This window comes from Octopus sinensis, linkage group LG1 (assembly GCF_006345805.1).
Source record: "Octopus sinensis linkage group LG1, ASM634580v1, whole genome shotgun sequence".
Lineage (NCBI taxonomy): Eukaryota > Metazoa > Mollusca > Cephalopoda > Octopoda > Octopodidae > Octopus > Octopus sinensis.
Window position 1 is genome coordinate 161,750,042 of NC_042997.1, and position 23,656 is coordinate 161,773,697.

The 23,656-nt window shown below is 31.5% G+C and overlaps 1 protein-coding gene across 1 annotated transcript in view; it reads right to left on the bottom strand.

The window, feature by feature from the left end:
• The window catches only part of LOC115210729 (titin), a 678,167-nt gene that overhangs the window by 402,374 nt on the left and 252,137 nt on the right, over positions 1–23,656 (bottom strand). Inside the window, exons 152-175 of the mRNA XM_036506041.1 lie at positions 22,571–22,600; positions 21,454–21,483; positions 21,108–21,137; positions 20,808–20,837; positions 18,524–18,553; positions 18,000–18,029; positions 17,429–17,458; positions 16,987–17,016; positions 16,249–16,278; positions 15,862–15,891; positions 12,853–12,882; positions 12,524–12,553; positions 10,582–10,611; positions 9,767–9,790; positions 9,441–9,470; positions 8,518–8,547; positions 6,386–6,415; positions 4,361–4,390; positions 3,599–3,628; positions 1,975–2,004; positions 1,645–1,674; positions 866–895; positions 395–424; positions 22–51 (exon numbers count right to left, since the gene is read on the bottom strand). Coding sequence (XP_036361934.1) covers positions 22–51; positions 395–424; positions 866–895; positions 1,645–1,674; positions 1,975–2,004; positions 3,599–3,628; positions 4,361–4,390; positions 6,386–6,415; positions 8,518–8,547; positions 9,441–9,470; positions 9,767–9,790; positions 10,582–10,611; positions 12,524–12,553; positions 12,853–12,882; positions 15,862–15,891; positions 16,249–16,278; positions 16,987–17,016; positions 17,429–17,458; positions 18,000–18,029; positions 18,524–18,553; positions 20,808–20,837; positions 21,108–21,137; positions 21,454–21,483; positions 22,571–22,600 — 714 coding nt within the window. The remainder of the gene's footprint in view (positions 1–21; positions 52–394; positions 425–865; positions 896–1,644; positions 1,675–1,974; positions 2,005–3,598; positions 3,629–4,360; positions 4,391–6,385; positions 6,416–8,517; positions 8,548–9,440; positions 9,471–9,766; positions 9,791–10,581; positions 10,612–12,523; positions 12,554–12,852; positions 12,883–15,861; positions 15,892–16,248; positions 16,279–16,986; positions 17,017–17,428; positions 17,459–17,999; positions 18,030–18,523; positions 18,554–20,807; positions 20,838–21,107; positions 21,138–21,453; positions 21,484–22,570; positions 22,601–23,656) is intronic.

Below are 23,656 nucleotides of genomic sequence, written 5' to 3' on the forward strand. Positions count from 1 at the left end.
TGATATAGCAAATGCGCTTACCTATGCGAGATTCGGTTTCTTGAATAATTTCTGTGAAATTAACAAAGGAATCAATTAACTATTGTTTTCATTATTTCGAGAAAAAACCCCAGCGAATCTTAAACTGTGTTGTACCAGATAATTTATGAATGAATCTACACGGAAATATACATCAATATGTACGTTCACATGAATTTCTTAACACGGTTTTTATTATGGCAAGCATGTTGTAATATTTTATATTACATATTAGTTCATATTAAGGCAAACTAACATTTTACTAATCATCCCAATATAAACAACAATTACTAAAATAAAAAGTAATTTTATTAGAATAATAATAATAATGATAACAGTTGCTCTATTTTAAGGAGTCGGTTTAGGAGACACTTACCAACTGTGGCTTCAACTTCAGAAGGTTCTTCTGAATGTGAATAAATAAAAATTATGCTATTAGATTTTTACACCTCATAGAAATGAAAACAAAAATAAAAATATAGGAAGAGCACACTTCCAATATTTGCCTAAACTTCCATAGTTTTCGGGATATTATAGGATACAATGATCTGTCCTTATGCATTGTTATATTCACTGTTTTCAACTAAGTATGGAACATTAAGTATATATTCCAGTAACGTGTTTATGTATCCTATTCCAGGAATAGCAACAAATTGATATAAATTGATTTTATGCTAGAAACAATTTTGAATTATTATTTATATTTTGAAATAATAGTTGTGTATTCACATTTTATAAAATTCATATGAATGAAAATTAAAAGAGTAATTTGGAAACAATTACAGAAACAGTTTCTAATAAAAGTTCATATTTATTCTAGTATTATCGAAAATATAACCTTGCTCACCTTTGGGACGCTCTTCCTGTGTTACAATATCTGTGAAATTTAATAAAGTGAAATTGCGATTAATAAATACAATTGCAATTGTACATCTATAAATTTGACTGCTAAAATCGCTATTCCTGCTAGTATTTGAATATAAATGTATAATATATTACTGTTTATAACTGTACGTATTGCTTTTGTAAGCAAGAATATTTCAAGCAACTTGATTCAATATTATGTATGTTTTAAACATAGGCACATTGTATTTATATATAAAAAAAACATTGATATCTAATTAAATTGCATTATGGTAAGTACTTTTATAGTTAAACGATCGACACATTTTAGTATATGTTCTTGCTAATTCAAAATACAAATGTTGTAAAGTACTAAAAAAAACAAATACACAATATACGAATTACGTGACTAGAACCACCCTAATATAACACACAAAAACGACTAACACTGTACGACATCCACAGCAACTTTTTCAGAATATTCGCGTTATATGATATTAGTCCAAAATATACGGTATCTGACAAAAGGTAATATATATTGTAAATTGTCTACGAAATAGTTCACTAGAAATGCTTATACGTGTTTTTATTCATAAGTTATCGCCTAAACTTTACAAGATACTGTAAAACATCATTCACCAATCAAAGATTATATAAAATTCTTTGGAAAAGTATCCACACGAATGCTCAATACATTTATTCTCTCTCAACAACGTAGGAACGACACAAAACTATACGCAGACAAGCAGAAACAAAGAATTATTGCAACAATCTCTCACTCACCAACTGTAGATTCCACTTCAGAACGTGTTTCTATAAAAAGGTGAACGTAAAAATATAAACCCATCAGTTTCATCATACAAACATTAAATATATAGTGGATCGAATAGTAATTTTAGTTTACTCTTAGAAATCATTTATTTCCGAAATACAATATTTTAAACTAGATGATTAAAGTATTATAAAAATGAAAGTAAAATTGAAAATACTTTCATAATGGGTGTACAAATTCAGATGTATGAAATTTAGTATATTTCAAAACGAATATCGCAGAATTTTCTATTTATAGTCATGTTGATACATTCGCTATGAAACAATTCTGTAGTAACTTACCTGTACGGGTTACTTTTTCTGTTACGACTTCTGTAGAATTAATGAAATAAATAAATGACTCAAGAGAAACGTATACGAATCTATAATTACGTAGTTTCTATTATATACATATATTTGTGTATGTATATATATATATATATATATATACATATATATACATGTGTGTGTGTATAGATATGTATGTATATTTATGTGCATGTATATACATGTATAAATATATATACTCACCCAACAATATATATATATGTATGTATAGATACACATATATATACTTATACGTATTATATATTTGAATTTATCTCTGTGTGTATGCATGTATGTATTTCTGTATGTATATGTGTATTTACGTTTGTATGTATGTGCGATTATAATTCACGTAAGTGCTCTTTATAAAGAAACGTTGACAAATATGCTTTAATGAACTAAAAAATGCTAATTAGATAGAGAAGCAAAACTAAGTCAGCAGCGTAATTTTCAGCGACACTCCAAATAACCGGGAAATATTTGCAGGAATTAACCGCTGGTTTCTATTAAGATTGTATTTTCATGCTCAGAGAAAATTTGATCTCTTTCAGTAAGTGGTATGCACAGCTATGTTTCAGTATTTTTAGGACATTTAAGTTAGAATGACCAATTCACATCTTTGGTTACTTGACAAATGTTCTTCCATGTAGAAATATGTTACGAAAATGTTTATCCCTTATAATTTGCATAATCATAAAACGAGAGTAAAAACTTCTAACTCAACTGTACCAGGACAATATATTTAGACTTTTGCTAGCTATTGAATGACACATGCAAAACTTTTTATATGAATTTTTTTTTAATTGAAAAGGGAAAGAAAAAACTGAACGGTAATGTTTAGAGACTGAAAGTAGGTTTCTGCATTTATGATTGCATGAAATTTTAGTGTGTTTAATTCTGTTTGTGAGTGTGTCTTAGTGATTGTTGACAATTCTAAAGCAAATCGTGATTGGTGTCCCCTGTTCAATGAAACGATTGAATCCTAATATTTAAATCGAAGTATATATTCATTCATTGCACTACAAATAATATCTTTCCTATCATTGATTAAAGAATATTGATTTTACTTCATAATTCAGGAGAAACCCTCTGCTCTATAATTTTGAACATACTTCAAAAATACACAGAAAATGAAATGAGGCAATAATAAGCTGTAGCAAACAAACAGAGACACCAACAAACAAAAGATATAAAATGGCAGGAGCAAAATTGAGTGCAAAACGAACTGAAAAACAATGTAAACACATCTTTGAGAAAGACGTTGTTTGTAGGTGTTTTACTGCTTAATTCACATTGACGTTTTTCTATAAATAGCGCATCTATTAAATGGCACATGCCTCTCTGCTTTGAATGAATATTTGTCGCTACTGTGCGTGTATGTTAGTATTTCTGAGAATTTCATGTTTCAGATTTTGTGCTTAATCGCATGTGAGAAAGACGCTTGTATATGTACATATATTTGTATGTATTATGCGTTAGCTTTCAAGCCTATTATGTATTTGTGTACTACAAATATCTCACTATTTATTTGCTGTAGCCCTCATATTGTCTGCAAAGCAAAGCACAGAAAGCCACTGGATTTATTGCAAATTAGACTCACCAACTGTAGATTCGACTTCAGAGGGTTTTTCTGATGAAAATTAAAATCAATTATTAATTACCAGATTTTTCGATAATTTACTTGTTCATATTTAAGAAAATGATTACGTTTATATCATGAGCTTATGTATTTGCACTTTAACACATTCGTTAGATTGATATTTTCACTTTACATCTTCTTACTGAATTTAAGTGAAACATTTTGCTTCTGTTATTTACTCTTTTAAAAAATAATACTAATTAGATAGCCATTAAAATAATTCAGAAACGGACAAAGTCAACATCCATTCACAAGGTTGCAAAAGCAACGAAACTTTTGGAAGAAAAAATACAAATAACTCAGAAATATTTCATAAATATATTTTCATAAATTTGCCAAACTCTATATTATTGATTAGAATATATGGACAGTAAAATATATACTCGAGAAGACTTAATATTCGTGGCCACTATGTTGTTAAAAATATATTTAGTGTTTCTTACTCTTATTTTTTGTATGATGTAATTGGTGAGGGTATATATTTACATTTGCCTTTCACTGGAAACAGCAACCGTACACTTTTTCAAAATCATATGTTTACAAAGCAAATTTTCGGTTAAAGCAAAAGATGTTTTAAAAAGTGTAGATGGAATGGAAATTATTGTTTTATGAAAGATATTCTAAGTAGGAAATATTACATTTGGCAAATGAATATTGCTAAAGAATTAAGGATTTGACTTCATTTTAATGTGTAGTGTGAGGAATAATTCTATACTAGCTTACCTGTATGAGTCACTTCCTCCGTTACGACCTCTGTGAAATTAATGAAACATATTTGTAAATATTTGAAAAGATACTTTGCATAACTACGTAGCGTTTATTAAAAAAATATTTGTACATATAGTATTTTACATTATCATTTTCCAGGCATAATATATATAAATATATATATATCCATAAATATATAAATACAAATCTGTAGCAGAGTCTATAATTGTGTTTGTACTCGTCTTTGATCCCATGCATGTATATATGCTTGGATGCTTCATTATAATTCACTCAGTGAGAATATTTACGTATGTAAATATTGTGAGATGCCAATTGGTAACGCAGAACTGGCTCGTTTCAGCAGTTTTTAGCTAAACTCAACGGAAGTAGGAAATAATTTCAAGAAAAGAAGTTTCTCACAAAAGCTAAACGATAACTGCGCTCATCTTTCTGTCTTATTACACGCAGCAACTTGCGTGCTCCATCGTAACTGCCTCGCTGGTTATAGGTGAGACGACAAAAAATTCCACTGGTTGGTTCAATTGTCTGTGTTCCAACAGGATGGTAAAGATATTTTTGAACTGGTCATTCAGGACCTCACTGATTATCCGCTATCTGTGAGTGAACCATCCTTCTGGAAGAAGGATCCTATTTTGCAGCGTACTGAGGCTGTTTCTTTGACATAATGAAAGAAAGCCTTTGGGTTTGATTTGATGTATTTTATAACCCATGATTCATTGTCTGCTTTCTCCTTCATATCGGATTATTACTCCATCAGTGTTGTCCTTAGGCGAAACCTTTCACTACTTTTGAGAGGTAGGTTGATGCAATTTGCAACCTTCGTCCATCTCATAACAGTCTTCCTCTCCCTTTGATTCTTGCTCCTTTTTTGTGTTGGCCTTGTGCTCTAGGACATATTTCTGGCATATGGTTTGCATAATAGACATAAAATATTCTAGTTTCATGCCAATGTCTGGTGTGGAGAAACACTTTGACCAGTCCTGTCTGAGGATCTCCTTTTGGATCGATTTCCAGTCTTTTATGTGGAAGTTCAGGTTGGACAGATTTTGGGTGCTTCCTTTAGGCTGTATGTCTTTGGCTACTTTTGGTCAATACACAGACAACTCTATTATGTTGGGATCCGAAACGAATGTCCGCGTCACTTTCACAGTATGAACAATGTCTATATATATAACAACAACAACAACAACAATAATAATAATAATAATAATAATGATAATATATGTATATATGGGTACGGGACGTCACCAACTGTGTAAACAAGATGAAATACGAAGACAAACGTGTTAAATACGTAAACAACGAGAGAAAATGGAAAACATGACAAATAAACACAGAGAAACGACCCTTCGTCAGTTGTCGGCTGTCTATCTACTCCTTATTTCGAGCATTCAACGACAATATGAGTCTTCAAAGACATTTGCTCCCATAAATTCTAAAATAAAATTCAGGATTTATGGCGGGACAAAGTTGGGAACAAAAACAGGACAGTGGAGACATACAAGGAAACCGAACGAAAACAATCATGGAAGATCGTTAGACCAAAATGAGAGGAAAATAGTAAACGTTGGGAGAAATAATTTCTTTTGAAAGAGAAAAGATAGAAGAGGTACTGAAAGTTAAGAAAATACAAATTCTCCAATCAGAGTATAATACATGAACAGAAAGCGCAATGCCAAGTGAAAAACAATACCAACATATTTTCGCGACAGCCAGCATTATATAATGAAATCTGGTTTAATATGTTTCGTAAAATTCAGACAATCGTTATGAAGGATTAATGCATTTTCCTGTAGAACAAGGCTTGTTTCTCTGTAGAACATTGTTTGTTGTTATTGTGTGTGAATGCTTTCGTGTCCGGAATTTCGCATTTTGAATATGTCTGTGACTTTGTTCAGCTATGAAATACATTAATTATTTGCGTCATTGTACATCTCTTCCTGTATATCTGCTATAACCCACAGTTGATGGTGAAGCCAAACATTAAAAGCAACAGAAATTATTGCAAATAAAACTCACCAACAGCAGATTCAACTTCAGATGGTGTTTCTGAACAAAAATTGAAATAAACTGCGATAAGCATGTTACTTCACAAAAGCCTCATAAATTTATCTGTATATATATATATATATATATATATATATATATGTGTGTGTGTGTGTGTGTGTGTGTGTGTGTGTGTGTGTTTATGAGTATTATAATACATATTGCATTTGATATATAGAGTAAATGGAGCTATCTAAAATATGGTTTATATATAAGCACACCAAAGAAGGTTACAATCGACGTTTTTCTTCAGATAATACGCAAAATATAAATTTTCGAGAAAATGATTGTAAATTCTGAACGGATCTATGTCATTATTTGACGTTGCTTAAGTATCTAAGATTTGACTTTGGTAGTGATTGCTATGAAATTTACGACGTAATCAATACCATATTGTTTACTGCAATGCATAAGCAGTATGATTATACAGTATGATCCAGATGGTCCTTTAGTATTTAAATACTATATAAAATTATGTTTAATTATGTTATAGTTATGTTGTTATATATTTTTAATACTGCTTTTGTGTCTGAGTGTAACATGGTTCCCATGTGAAGGAGTTCTGAGCTGTTGTTTAATATGAGTATTTGTTGTTATTTCATTTACCAAGTCTAAATCTATATAACGAAAGATCCTTAAGGAAGAGAACGTGTGTGTCTAAGAAAAAAACCGCAATTATTAGTATCTTATGGATAGATACTAGTCAAACTTTTTCATTCTTAACTGCAACATTGTCAAACACATTAACAGTTCTATTATTAACCCTGTACTGTATTCTTTGAATTGGGGATTGATCCCACCAAACGAGAGCTTGGACACGAGTAAGTTTACATAATTTCAGGCTGATCAAAAACTTTTCGAATTTAGTAATCGGAAACTGTGAAATATGTCGCAATGTTCATTCTTGCTCTTGGGTGCTAGATTTAATCTGCCAACCGCTTTAACAACACAAACAATTGCTTACAACAGATTTAAATCACAACACAATCGAATCCGTTGCAAAGATTTGGACCTAGTTTCAGATAACTTCCTATTTTCATCCCTAGTTCCCTAGTTCCGTAAAACTGGGGAAAATAATAGGCACTTCTCGTTCATCCTTCAGTAAATTAGAAATATATATGTACATGAATGGACGTATGAATGTACATGTGTGTGTGTGTGTATGGTAAACACTTTTCTTATATTCCCTCCTATTTAAATAATAGGATTTTTATTACTAGCACTACATTAAAAGAGGAAAGGGTGATCATTTCAAATTACACATTAAATGAGGACTTTTTCATTACAATTAAGAGGATAACAATAACCTTAGTAAAAACACAAAAATTGTCAAATATAAATCAATATAGCAACAACGGAAGCAAGAAACAAGAGAACAATGTCGACAACAGTTCTTCAGAATAAGTATTACATACAAATAATATGATATAGCTATATATATATGTAGAAACGTGTTGATCTTATATAGAATCTAATTTTTTATATGCACTGTTCATAAAGCTAATATACATTAGCTGTTGACAGTATAGTTAGTGCAATAGCTATGTAACATATCTGGCTTGTTTTAAAATTATATGAAGGGTATGCTACAAATGTTTAGAGGATATGGAGTAATGGCAACGTTAATCCTGTAACTTCCGTGTTCAAAAAAGTTTTAAAACTTTACAAATAATACGGAGCATTGCAGTAACAAATATATTAAGCTGCAAAACGGAGAGACGTTATACATTGGCCATAATTACATTGAGGAAGAAGAATAAAACAAAAGGATGTAATCATGTTCGTAAATAAGCATAATAATTATAAAACCATGTTGATTAATACACAGGAAGCGAAAATGTTGCCTACAAACCAGACCACTGGAATTAAGCGCACTAGAAGAGTAGAATTATCTCGCATTTGTAATTTGCAATGCATTGCATCATATTTATTAAGGATTATGCACATTGATGAGCGTTTATGCGTGCATATTATAACAGGCAGATCTATATAATATAAATGCCTGAAATCATAAGTAATCCGTGTATTTAAATGCCTAAATTTTACATATAGGATAGTGAAGTCAAACATAGAAAGCAACTGAGATTATTTCATATGCCACTCACCAAATGTGGATTCAACTTCAGATGGTTTTTCTGTGCGAAATTAAAATAATATTCATTAACTGTTATTGAAATATCATATAGGCACACGCACATACACGTTCACACGCGTCGAAGACACACATTCAATCTTTCTGAAATGCTATCTATATGAACATATGTAAATGCACATATATGTTGGTATATATGTATACCTATAAATACATGTTAAAGAAATCAAATTAATGCAGCTGTGACAAAATTACAGATTTAATGCGAACAATGCATTATTTATACCATTATGTTAGAAACTGAGATACACACGAGCAAAAGAAAAGTTTTGCCGTTGAAGTTGACGTGACTGTGAAAAGTATAGATGCATATAGCGCACTTTTTATGGAAGATTTGAATGATATTTCGAGAAAGTTGAGCAACCACATAGTGAATAGCGCATTACTTAACGTTCGCGCGCTTGTGTGTGTGTGTGTCTGTGTCTGTGTCTGTCTGTCTGTGTTTTTGTGTGCGCGCGCTTGTATGCTTTGCTCAATTAGGCGTAAGGTTAGAGTTACTGGGCTAGGAGCAAGCATTATGTAACCCTAAATCCTAGTCGTATATAAATTTAAAACCGTATTCTCGTAATTGAAAAGTCAAATCTTCAAGCTTCAGTGAATAGGTCTTATTCTGTACAGCTTAAACAAATTACACACTCTGTCAACAATGAAAATATATCGAACCCACTTTATTAATCGCAATATTTCCTACACTTATGACTACTTGTACATCATTGAATTATGAACAGTATATCTTGTAATTGATATTATAGAATATGCTCGAAATTTAAGTTCACAATTTGTAATTACTACAATATATAATCAAGTAAAAATTAAATAGAAGTTATTTAAGAAATCCTGTCAGAATTTGGAGTATCTAGTGAAAATATTGCTTACCTCCACGAATAATGGTTTCCTTTATAATTTCTGTGAATTCAACCAAATTCATAATTAGCGTGTTAATTAACATATTCTAATAATTAGTCAAATATATACACTATATTTACTTTACTAGCACAGTTATTTTTCTGGGAGAATTAAACCTAATTTTCAGTTAGAAATAAAGATCAAATAATATATTTAATCAAAAGTTTAATCCAAAATGAATTTTTCATAATAAGCGTTCTTTTTTCAAGTGTATTTTGTAGCAGATGTAAGGAAAAATATTAGCCGAAAAATCAAATATTAATCGTTCGCATCAATCAGTTTATAAGCAAACTCACCAATCGTTTCAGCATACGGTCGATCTAGATGGAAATGAAAAACCGTTATATATATTTTTTAAATCTCTCAGCTGAATGCACAAGTTTCAACATTTAATATTTCAGTTAAATATGATATGCTATGGAACTTTGATTTCTTAAGATTTCGCAAGACAAATATAAAGAACTGACATTATGGTAAGTGAAAAGTAAGTCTATTATGCATATTTCGTAGAACAGTATGAAGGATTGAAACTTTGTATGAATGTTGTGATACTAGTAATCAAAATACTAAGACTTATAAAATGCTTACTTTACTATCTAACGCAACAGTAAAATTCTGTACTTTACGTTTCAGAATATTCCAAAAATACGAATATAAACAGAATAAAACAATAATTATATAATCTCTCAGACAAACGAAGACATGTTATACACCAGTACCCACAAGTTAGAAAAATACGAATTCTCCAAGCGGAATAAAATATGTTAAGGCAAGGTTTGATGTAAATAATTTTCAAAGCATTGGTCAATGCATATTAGACTTGATATACATATATAAAGCATAAAATGTTAAAACATTTCACTTAAATAGGATATTCTAGGAGACTTTGATTTCTTAAGATTATTGCAAGACAAATACATGGAACTGACGTAACATAACGGAAAGGGAAAAGCTAAGTTCATAACGCAAATTTCGCAGGAATATAAAGGAAAGAAACATTGAATAGATGTAAATATTATTATTCAAAATATTTATGATTTAGAAAGCTTCTTATAAAGAAAAACACGCTTGATATGCATTCAAAGTTTCAATGATTTTAGCGGGTGCTTACCTATCCAATATTCTGGTTCTGTTAGAGGTTCTGTTAAATTAACCAAATATTCGATTAAACGATTTGAAAAATGGACCTTTAGTTATTATAGTACTAAATTTCATGACAGTTACGGTTTGTAAATTTGAGATACGTGATATTTGAAGCTTTGTCTAGTACAATACAGATTAATATCAAATCAAATGAGTAAAGCCTACTTCTCTGCTTGTAAAAAGTATTGGCGTAAATATATTATTTTGTAATGGAAATTTTCTTTTTCATATTAGAATTGTATAGGAATATGGAAAATATTTTTCTAAACTTATATTTTCACTTCTCACCGCAAAGATGCCTGTCTATAGAGTGCATTACTTCAGTTCCCTCACTTTAGGTTCAAATTTTTTCATCAACATTGTATTTAAAAATTCACAGTTTTGTTTTGACCACATATTTATAAACGAAAAGCTAATACCAATACAGTGGGTACAGTATATAGTTATTGGGCATCAGTTGATGATTGAGTCCATTGTTATTCTGACAAAATTGCTCTCGATTATAGGTCAGGGTTAATTGGTTTCCCTTGTACCCTTGTAACCAGCCTGTAACACTTGTCTCTCCTTGACGAGTGAAAATCCACTTAGATGGTGTTTCGGACACAGATTCAAACATTCCACAAATATTTCCTAAATGAGTAAAACACTGAGTAGCAAATAAGTAATCATCAATTGAGTCCCAATTTATGTATATGTGAGTGAATGTATGTTTGTATCTGTGCATGTATATAGAAAGACACAGACAGACCCTTCTTTATAGAAAGGTACATAACGTACACTCAATACTTGAAGACGCGTCGATGGAATTAACAACACTAGGAAAATTTTGTTAGCGCAAACTATTTACTTCTAGTCATCCACTGCCACTCTATGAAACAGTATCATACTTTCGAAAGTGAAATATGAAGTAATCATTTGGTGAAACCCAGTTCCATTACTGTTATTACATATATATGTGTGTATCTGTATGCATGTGTGTGTGTGTTTATGTGTGTGCGCGCGTGTGTTTGAGTGAATGTGTATGTGCGTTAAAAAGTTTTAAGTTCAACAACGGCAAGATGGCGCAGAAGCAAACGCGATGCAGAAATTTAACGCGTCCACTAAGGGGGGTAGAAGAAGAAGAAGAAGAAAAAGAAGAAAAAGAAGAGGAGGAGGAGGGGAAGAGGAGGAGGGGAGGAGGAAGTGGAAGGTAGTAGGAGGAGGAGGAGGTGGAGGCGGAGGAGGGGTGGAAGCGGAGGAGGGGAGAAGACGATGAAGAAGAGAGGGAACGTTAATATATATAACAGTTACGGGAAAAATATCCTCACCAATATAACATGCAGTTCCTCTCGCGCTCATGAAAATTAAAGAAATGTTAATATACTGCTTGAAAAAATCACATCTTGAACATTATTCTGTTCTGGAAATACATATTTTGTGATAAAAGCAACGTTTATTTCCAGTACAATGAATACAATGAACAAAACGAATATTCAAGATATAGTTAAAAGTAAAGATTATATCCCTAGACCAATAAGGGTCTAATACAAAAAAAGCGAAGAAATGACAAAAATACGCAATAAACAGCTACAGATAAGCGTCAGTATATTATTGATCATATCATAAAATACTGAGCCTCACTGCATATTCATTATATTACAAAAACGCATATATATCCTATATTCTCAACGATATAGTTAAGTAAAAATAAAGCATGTATAAGAGTTTTTATTAACAAGTTCCGAGGTGAACATTGGTATTTACTGTAACACACATTTCATGAAGCGAACATATCTTTCAAACCATTTTGCTGCACATTTATTCTTTTCTAACAAGGTACTAGAAACTACACGAGAAAATAACGAGACATCTGAACGAAACCCAGCGACAAGCGGAAGCAAGACATCACTTGAGAATAATTTATGACTCACCAACTGAAGTTTCAACCTCAGGACGTGTTTCTAGTGAAAGATAAATATACAAACCAGTTATTTAAAGAATCCAGATGGTAAGACTCACAAACATTGAATACACTGAGATAGAACAGATTATTTATGTACCTTTTTGAAATATAATTTCGACCACCCGAAACGAGGAATATATTATTACAAATTAATTGAAATTTACTCGAAATGTGTTTTCATAAAGGATATGTAAATGCAATAAGTGTTTAGATTTTATTTGTAATTTAGCAAATAAACACGTTTAAATAAATCTTTATTGAGTACATACTGCAAGTATCAATTGTACAATATCTTACCTGTGCGAGTTACTTTCTCCGTTACAACTTCTGTGGAATTAACAAAGTATATAGTTAAATGTCTCAAAAGAAAATTTCTAGCAAAGTGCACAATTAACTGACGTTTATATTATTCATATTGATTTGTATACTTCTAGTACAACGACGCAAATTATTAAAATGATAATGAATATTAAAAGATATGTATGCGTTTGTGTCTGTATGAAGTACTTTAAAAGTATACAATTCTGGAATTCTCGGCCAATTCACGCGTTAGTTCCATAAGTAGGAGTTATACGAAGATGTAGATGCCCAAATACATATATATTCGTACACGCACACAGATAGATAGATAGAGAGAGAGAGAGAGACAGACAGACAGACAGACAAACAGACAGACAGACAGACAGAAAGACAGATAGACAAACAGACATAAATATTTTGTATGCTAATCAAAATATTTGAAAAATGCAGTTAATGGATCTTGCCAAGTCAGTTGAATAAATTCAGAAGTAATCAACAATGTGTGTGTGTGTGTGTGTGTGTGTGTGTGAGAGAGAGAGAGAGAGAGAGAGAGAGTTTTATGTATGTATGTATGCACTCACATATATACATATGTTCGCTCACACACACACACACATATATATATATACATACATACATATATGTATGCATATGTGTGTGTATGTGAGTGAACAAACGATAAAAGAGCACTCAACAAATTTATTGGGAGTTACAGGTATGGATCAAAACAGTTTGATTCAAATTTGCTAGTACTCTTGAGTTTCAGGCGTGATGCTAGTCGTCAGCCATTTTGAATTTGATTGACAAACTGATCGTTATTAACGTAAGGTGGGCTGCCATTTGTGGAGGAAGGTCACGCTGTGCCGTGGTTCGAGGTTGGTATATAGGTAACTGTTAGTTGGAAAATACCGCATGGTGAACAGGAAATTGGCCGCATAGAGGACAAGAAATAGACCACGTGGCTGTTAGGAAATCGATCATGTTGTTGGAGGGGAAGTAGGAAGGGCGGTATGTGCAAGTATATAGTTGTAGATGTGGATGCGTAGACGCGCTCATATGGTTTTGAATGGATGTGTGTATTGATGCGGCCGTGTGCATCTGTACATTGGGGGGCACGCGCACATCCACACACATACTATATATATACATACATTCATATCCATATAAATATATGCATATACATATAGGCATAAATTGTTACTGTTTTGTATGACGGACAATGAAGGAAAAAATAATCTGAGCATTCTTTAGAAGCACCAATGTTATTCGGCCTCAGTGATGGGACACAGAAGGAAAGTGACAATATCGCTATGACCGCTAGCTGATAACCAATGAAGGGTATGTTCTAGAGTCAAGTTATGTATAGAATAATGAGTTTGGGTGTGCGTATGCACAGTAGTGTTTGTTTTTACGTAACTTTATAGATATATAAACGGTTGATCATTAAATTTAAGGATCACTCAAGGCATTTCAGTAGAGCACAATAATTTGATACCTGGAGTCACCTGCTGGTAGTAGACTGATCACAGTAAGTGACCTGAAACTTCGAAATCACAACAAACATTTTCTTCGTACACACACACACACACATATTTTTATCTAAAAGCAAAAAGTATAGTCATCTCTTGTTCCATTTCGGTTGTAAATTGTGAATAGCCACCTTAATTTTATATATATATATATATATTGAAGTGTATGTGGAAATGCAGATATGTATGTGTGTTCGTTGAAAGGGTTGTAAATCTGACACTTAACAGGCATTTCAAGACTGTGGGATTGACACGAATAGCATTTCCTTTGAAATGTTACAAGTCAGAAACTGAAGGTCAAAAATATAGAATCAGCAAATTCCAGAATGCTGTGGACGAAGAAATGTATAAAGTAGTCTACGAAAGGTCTGTGTAGTGGAAAAGTATACGTGCAAAGAGGAGAAATAATGAATGAATCGATATTGTCTCTATATGTGATATATTAGCCATATACGAGAAGCATTGAGTCCTGAGGTTGCAATGGATTAGTTAAAGAAAGAATATAGCGCATGTATGAAGTTGGATTGTATCCGTTAGCAGTCTAAGTTGTTTGCCTGCATCGCAGAAGCACTCTTCCAGATATGGGAGCTTACTATTTTTTGAGGTATAGTTATCTAAAGTTGGTTGGTTGGTTGGTTGGTTGGTTGGTATTCGAGAATGAACTATTTTCTCGATAAGAATATTAAAACCCGTCATTGTGAGTCAGCCTTTGTTACATGTGTGTATATATGAATACACACGTAAGCACACATACACACGCACACATACACACACACACACACACACATACATATATATATATATATATATATATATATATATATATATATATATATATATATATATACATATATATCATAAGAAGCATTCATTGCACTACGAACAATGTACTGCCCAAGGCATATTCAAGAAACACAAATATAAACAGAATAAAACAAACGGAATAAAACAAACGGAAACACGTTATACACCAGTAACCGCAAGTTAGAAAGGAACAGCTTCTCTAAGCGGAATAAACTGCGTTAAGACAAGGCTTCAAATAAATAATTTTGAAAGCATTAATCGAAATATATTAATCTTGGTATACATATATAAAGCACAAATTCTTAAAATATTTTAATTCATCGCTGGGTATTATACTGGAGCTATTGTCGCTTTACGCATTTTCTTTCTATATGACATAATTAATGTGAAGTATGTGTCCTTATTTTCTGAACATATTCTTTTTAGTGTATATGCTTATGTGAGAATCTGCTTGAGTATGTATAGGCGCATGTGGATTTGCAGTATGTGACCTCACGGGAGAAAGAGGAAAGAGTACACATGTCAATGCGTTTCTATGTATTTTGTGTTACACACCAAATATAAGAGACATTCGCGTAGTTAGAGAGCCCTTCGTATTTTATTTGCTATATTCGAAACACTTACTATGAAGCCAAACACTGAAAGCGAGCAATTTTTTACAAACTAGACTCACCAACTGTAGTTTCAACTTCCGACGGTTTTTCTGAACGAAAGTTAAAATAAAGTGAATTAATTACATAGCGCAATTATTTCACAAACAAATATAAATTGGTGTTTATGTAAACATATTTTAGGTATCTGTAGTAAAATACATTTATCACACAAATAATTTCCTTTCTTTAATATTCGAGCCTCATTTAATTGATACATGTTTACGTATGTCATTCACACTTTTGTAAATATTGTTAATATATTAGAATTAGAAATATTTCCTTCTAAGTTTTTATGAATACAAAGATATCAATTTTAATGTTTATAATATAAAGTATTGTATATTATTCTAAAAAAAAACCTTATATGAATTTTGATGAACATATGAATTTATTTTTAGAGTGCTTACCTATGCGAGATTCGGTTTCTGTAACAATCTCTGTGAAATTAACAATATAAAATTACCTGATGCCTTGATCATCTCTTAAAATATACAAATCTTAAAATGTATCAATAAATCTACACGTAAATATTTATGGATACTCTTAGGATATTTAGGTTAATATTTTAAAGTGTAACTCACTATTATTTTGATTTAATTATTTAATGAGATTAATGTTTATCATGTAACACACTTGTGAACACATTCCGCACAGCGGCTTGTGTCTTCGATGAACTTCATTTGACGTTGTTTTGGCTAGCTATGAACTAGTACTAATGAGAGCTAGAGACTTAACTCTGCGATAACGTGGCCTCCTAATCAGGGAAAAGTATTTTCAGTCACTCACGAGGGGTGTATGAAAGGTTTTGAGCCTTGAAGTCCTGTACTTTCATCAGGTCTTGTATCATATTTTTTTTCTTTTGAGGCTCAAGACTTTTCATACATCCTTCGTAGATGCTGAAGTAAGTTCCAAATTAATGGGAATATAAAGTTTCGAAATACTATAGATTTATTATATATATATATATCTTAAATTTAACATCATGAATATGCGTTACATATTTATTCGAATTAAGGCAAATTATACTGCTAACATGTATACTAGTAAAAATTATTATGAAAGCATAACCTAGTAGGAAATTAATAGTAACAAAAATATTCATATGTCTGCTTTATGTTAAGGATAACTGATGAGAAAACACTCACCGACTGTGGTTTCGGCCTCAGAAGGTTGTTCTAAGATTTATATAAAAGCAGAAAAAAAAACAAATATGTAAAAAAAAGGACTATCTTCTACACACATTATCATACATTTCGCGTTATTTTTCGCTTCTATACAATGCTCTTACGTAATCTATATATTTGCACAATCTCCTATTTGTAGGGAAGGTAAAAAATAAATTACAGTGAGTTACTAAATGTCGGCCAGTAACTGTAATAAACTGACAAAAGATTCTTTTAATCTACGATTTAAAATTTTATGATATTATGCACCAACAATTGTACAACAATATTTGGACGAGATTAATGTGAAGGTATTTTGAATATTTTCAAATATATATAGACGATTCTGGAAAGAATTACAAACACAGTATATAACACGGAAATTCAGTATATTTGGTAATCTTTAAAGTAGAAGATTGCTCACCTATCGGACGTTCGTCCTGTGTCACAATATCTGCGAAATTAATGAAATAATAGTGTAATTGTATCTGGCATTTGGGAAAATAAATCTACAAACAACATTAGAGCTAATATCTAAATGAGAACTCCGAAAATTATAGCGATTTTAACTTTATGTACATTGCGCGCAAATATAATCGATATATAACACAGGTTCATGATAAAAGCTATATGACATTCCAAAATAATCATTACACACGATACTAATTATATAATCAATTATATAATTGCGGTAAAGCCATATATGCTGTTTCCGTTGCATATATGCAGTATTATAATAGCATTTAGGGTTATATATCTCTACAAAATCCTTATATGGATAAAATGACAAATGTGCTTTTTCGACTAATTTATCATATGAACTTTAAAAATATCATCGGACTTATCGCATAGCCGTTGGATCCACTTCTAAACAAATTTGCAGCATATTTCTTCTTATTTACAAAAAAGCAAAAACTAAGAAGAAATTACAGAACATGAAAGCATCAAAATGAATCTCAGCAATAAACAGGAGCGATAAATTATCTCTCACTCACCAACACTAGATTCCACTTCCGACCGTGTTTCTAGAGAAAGATAAAGGTAAATATATACCTCAATCAGTTACCAAAAAAGATATTATCGCTGTCAAATACACTAATTAGTTTTATAAAGAAGATTATATTTATGTGCTGTCCTATTCATAAATACACACACACACACACATATATATATATATATATATATTATATATATATATATATATATAAACATATATATATACACATATACATACATGTATACATGCATATGAACATACATATACACATATATACATATATATATACATGTATTTGATATACATACATATATGTATGTAAGACTGGACGTCTTCCATTCTGATTAAACTTTAGCGGACTAAGTTCATCTACCATGGTACTAGAGCTTTAATGATATGGAAAATTAGTACATAACCCATGTGCAGATGGAGTAAAATTAAACTATTTAATTATATATATATAACAATTACAATTTTAGAAAATTAATTGTCGCAGAAAAGTTTCAGATTTTAATACATTACCTGTTCGTGTTACTTTTTCTGTTACAATTTCTGTGGAATTAACAAAATATGTAGTTAAATATTTGAAAATTACTATTATAATTACTTGTTTATACGTTTCTCTAATTAGTTGGTGCATTGATTCTCGATTCGATATGTAGAATACGTAAATGCATATAAATAGGATATGCATATATATATATATATATATATATATTATATATATATATATATATATATATATATATATATATATGCAAATATACCTATATCTAATGCGCATATCAGAAAAGCAAAACAGTTCTAGCTGAGATTTCGTGTAAATCTCTTTAAACTGTTGACTGATGGTGACATATTTAAGAGTAGACATCTGTTCTACTGCATTACGAAGAGATGTACTATTATGAAATAGCAGCATGCAACGAATGCCATATCTCAAAGAAAATATCGCAAAACAACACCTGAATTTGTTTTTAGGTGAGAACTGAAATTACTGGTTCTATAAAATATTTCACAAGGTAAAATTCCCTGGAAATAGTTATTATCCTAAGATCTTTCTCTGCTTTCTCTCGATTGCTAAACTACAAGTGATCTATGAAATAAATAAAATAACAAAACCCATGTATTTTGTCCTGGCTGTAATTATTTCCATATGAACTGAAATACCTTACTTCAAAAATGCGTAATTAATAATTCATGTTATATCAAGTTGACGATTTTTAAAAAGAATGAAGTAGTGCTAAACATAATTACTACCGACTAGATATTTTAGGAACTTCGTAATAACTAAGAAAAAGAAGTAACGAAATTGTGAGAATTTTGTGCATTTTTTCTAATTTTTGTTATTATAATTCATTGAATTTAAATTTCTAATCCCGTAAATTATTATCAAAAAGTTATCTCACTTGAGAAACCTGCGACCACAGAAGGAAGCACATGAGTAAGAAGAGCATAAATTTTAGAGATTTACCAAGTTTGTGCATTGCGAAGATTGATGATGATACTGTAGAGATTCCGCATTAATACTACTAAAAGAACCATAATGGTTGAGACGTGGATGAAAAGATGATTCAGTTAAGTTTGTCATGCTCATTTCTCCATGAGCTCAGAAAGAGATTTAGTGTTGTGCAGTACATGGAGTCACTTTCATGATTCAGATCGTGAGGCCTAGTATTTGGAGCAACTTCGAGGGTTCTAGTTACGTTCTTTTTTAAGAGATGGATGTTTTCTTGATAGGTGTAGTATTTTACAGTGATAGGTATAGCGGTACTTTTGTGATGCTAAGCGAGAAGAGATTTGCATACTACTATTAGAGGATGTTTTTGAAGTATGGAATCAGCACGTTTCACGTGATTTGTCTCGGTTTTATGTGGATGAAGGCTGATGCAGAAGTTTAGGAAATAATGAAGTATGGCATTATACAGATAAGAGAGGTTGCTGCTGGAGTAAAAAAGTACATTTTGGGGATGTAAAAAGAGTAATATAAGAGCAAATTCCTAGCGCACCATTTAATATGAATCAGAGATAATTGTATAAGTATATACCGCGATATTTCGATCTAACCGAGGAGCCGCCTATTCAAAACACGACAAACTAATGCGCCTCGTATACAGTGCTTTAGACAACAGAATCGCGAATCAAACGCAGTTGAATGTATGGAGGTGCTTGTTTCTGTATGTGTATAAGTGTAAGTGTGGGTTAAGTTTCTGCCGATGGATGTGTGTGCTTTGTTACTACAAGAAATTGATACTGACATAATAATTCATGATTAAAGTGAGACTACATACAACTCACGATAACTTATTTGCTACGTATAAAATCGAGCAAAATATTCATTAGAATTTAGACAACATCTTGCACCATTCATTTTAAAGATGCTATTTTACGACCTAATCCTAGGTTATCTTCGGTTATTCCAAAAATGTAAATGAAAGGGATATAAAGCAAAAATGTAATTATGAAAAGCAGACAAACGAAGTAATTGACACCAGATATAAGTTAAAAATGTACGAATTTTTCAAGGAAAATAAATTTCATGAAGAAAGAGCGCAAAGCAAATTAAAAATTATGCATAAATAGCTATTTTGGAAGTCAGAATTACTAAACGTCATGTTGTCAATATAAATTTGACTTAATATACAGACATGTTCTAAACGTTAGTAATATTCAGTTCATCATTGCTTAGCACAATCGGGCCGTTGTAACTTCATAGATTATATTTCTAATATTTGCCTATATTAATTCCATTTACGAACAGTGAAGTCAAATACTGAAAGCGTGCAAAATTATTCCTAATTAGACTCACCAACTGTAGATTCAATTTCAGATGGTTTTTCTGAATGAAACATAAAATACAGTACAATGAGAAAGTTGCTGAAATAGTTCAAACATAAACACAGACTTGTGTCTAAAATTGTTGAAAAGGTTATGTGTTTAAATATAGTATGGTTATGTACATAAATATTGCATGTGTATCATATAGCATTTGTATTATGATACTGATAATAGCATTTGTTACCTTTACATCTAATATCATGTATTATTTGCAACAGTTAATACTTCCTAGGTATATTTTCATAAATGCAAAAGGTAACTATATGCTTACCTATTCGAGATTCCGTTTCTTTAATACTTTCTGTGGAATTAACAACAGGATCAGTTAACTGTTGTCTTTATCAATTCGTAAACTAAATAAAACCTCCAATATTTATCACTGAATCTACACGGAAATATACGTCAGTAAACTTTCAAGTTAATTACTATACTCTTACATACCATGGAGAACATGATTTAATATTAAATATGTAATATGTATTCACATAAGATATAGCTCACACATTAGTTCATAACTAGATAAATTATGCCATTAATGTTTATCCTAATAAAAGTAATAACAATAATTATATTGACACACTAATATATTTTATAGAACCTATTTAGGAAACACTTACCAACTGTGGTTTCGACCTCAGAAGGTTGTTCTGAATATGGAATAAAAGATTATGATAATAGAGAAGTTACGTCAAATAGAAACAGATGAAAAATATATATCTAAAAATATTTTATGTCATTGCTTGCCTACATTTCGAATTTTTACATACATACCTACATACATACATACATGTATATTATATATATATATATATATATATATATATATATATATACATGTATATATATATATATATAATATATATATATATATATATATATATATATATATATATATAGAGAGAGAGAGAGAGAGAGAGAGAGAGAGAGAGAGAGATGTTCAAATTATTACTTAAGATTTATAGATGATTTTGAAAAAATTACATATCCAAATTATATTAACTTTCAGGCCTATTGCTATAATATCGCAACATCTGAAAAATTAATAAGATGTATTGCAAATGATTCTCACGAACTTATGCATATTTAATTATCAATGATATTGAAATGATACATGATAGAAGTTAATTTTAAAATTTATTTCAGTTTACACGGTACACGACAAATTTGTGTGAATCACTTTTCTTTCAGATGCATTGTTGAACAGACATACGAGCAAATACGCGTTGAAAACATTTAAAACATTCATTTTAAATACTGTTATTTGGTAACTCATATTATGAAATCAGCAATGTTAATTTTGATTCTTGGCAACATTAAATCCAATATGCATTTATAAAATGAATGAAAAATCATCCAATATATTTGGGAATATATTGGTTGACTCAATCATTCGGTAAATCGCAACAAAAGCTATTTATTACATGGTCAGTATGATATGAAGCTGTATTGTATTAAAATGGCGTATATGTTTCTGATTTCTCAACAAAATTCTTATGTGGAAAATAACATATGTGATTATTTTACTAATAATATACTAAACGAAAATTAATTTTTTCTGTAACACATAATCGACTAATCGAATAGAGCGCATTCTATCCTTCTCATATGTAACGAAGCAAATTTTCCAACAACTATAATTAACAAGAAACGATAAAATGACATACGAAGACATCAAAGTGACACTGAGCAACAAGCACAAGCAAGTAAGTCATTTAAGAATAATCTCTCACTCACCAACTGTAGATTCCACCTCAGAAAGTTTTGCTAATCAAAGAATAAAGGCAAATATATTTCCATCAGATTAATCGCATAGAGAAAATAAGATCGACGAACGCTAAATATACGAAGGTAGGCTGAAAAGTTCATAGGCTGTCAATGAAGGAGTGACATCTTGCATACATTAATTTCAATACTCCTTAATACTGCATGTGGAGGCGCAATGGCCCAGTGGTTAGGGCAGCGGACTCGCGGTCATAGGATCACGGTTTCGATTCCCAGACCGGGCGTTGTGAGTGTTTATTGAGCGAAAACACCTAAAGCTCCACGAGGCTCCGGCAGGGGATGGTGGTGATCCCTGCTGTACTCTTTCACCACAACTTTCTCTCACTCTTACTTCCTGTTTCTGTTGTACCTGTATTTCAAAGAGCCGGCCTTGTCACTCTCTGTGTCACGCTGAATATCCCCGAGAACTACTTTAAGGGTACACGTGTCTGTGGAGTGCTCAGCCACTTACACGTTAATTTCACGAGTAAGCTGTTCCGTTGATTCGGATCAACCGGAACCCTCGTCGTCGTAATCGACGCACTGCTTCCATCATCAATAATAACTTCATTGATTTTATCCGGGTAAACTGACACCTGACTGTTCAAATTAACTAGCAGCGACTTCTCTTGAAAATGGGTAAAATTTCGCTCTGTGGTGTTATGAAGTACGTGCAGAAAAGGGTCTCGTCCCCAAGGAAATTCATGCCAACGTGGTTGCTACTGCTGCATTAGAGAATCAGCTCCAGCTTCAACAGTGCTATAGTAGGCAACTGAATTTATGAGGGGTAAAAGAGAGTCTTGAAAATGGCCCAATGTCTAGATGTCTTGCAACTGCCACCACCGAAGACAACATTGATCATGTTCACCACATGTTGACGGATAACAGACGATTGGCGATAAATCAAGCAATCAATACTATTAGCATATCCCGTGAGAGAGTTGAGAATATTCTGCACAATGAACTTGGTATGACGAAGGTTTCAGCTCGATGAATGCACATCAGGCCGATCACATCACGGAAAAACCTGACATTTGCTTGAGGCAGATCCAGCTGGCT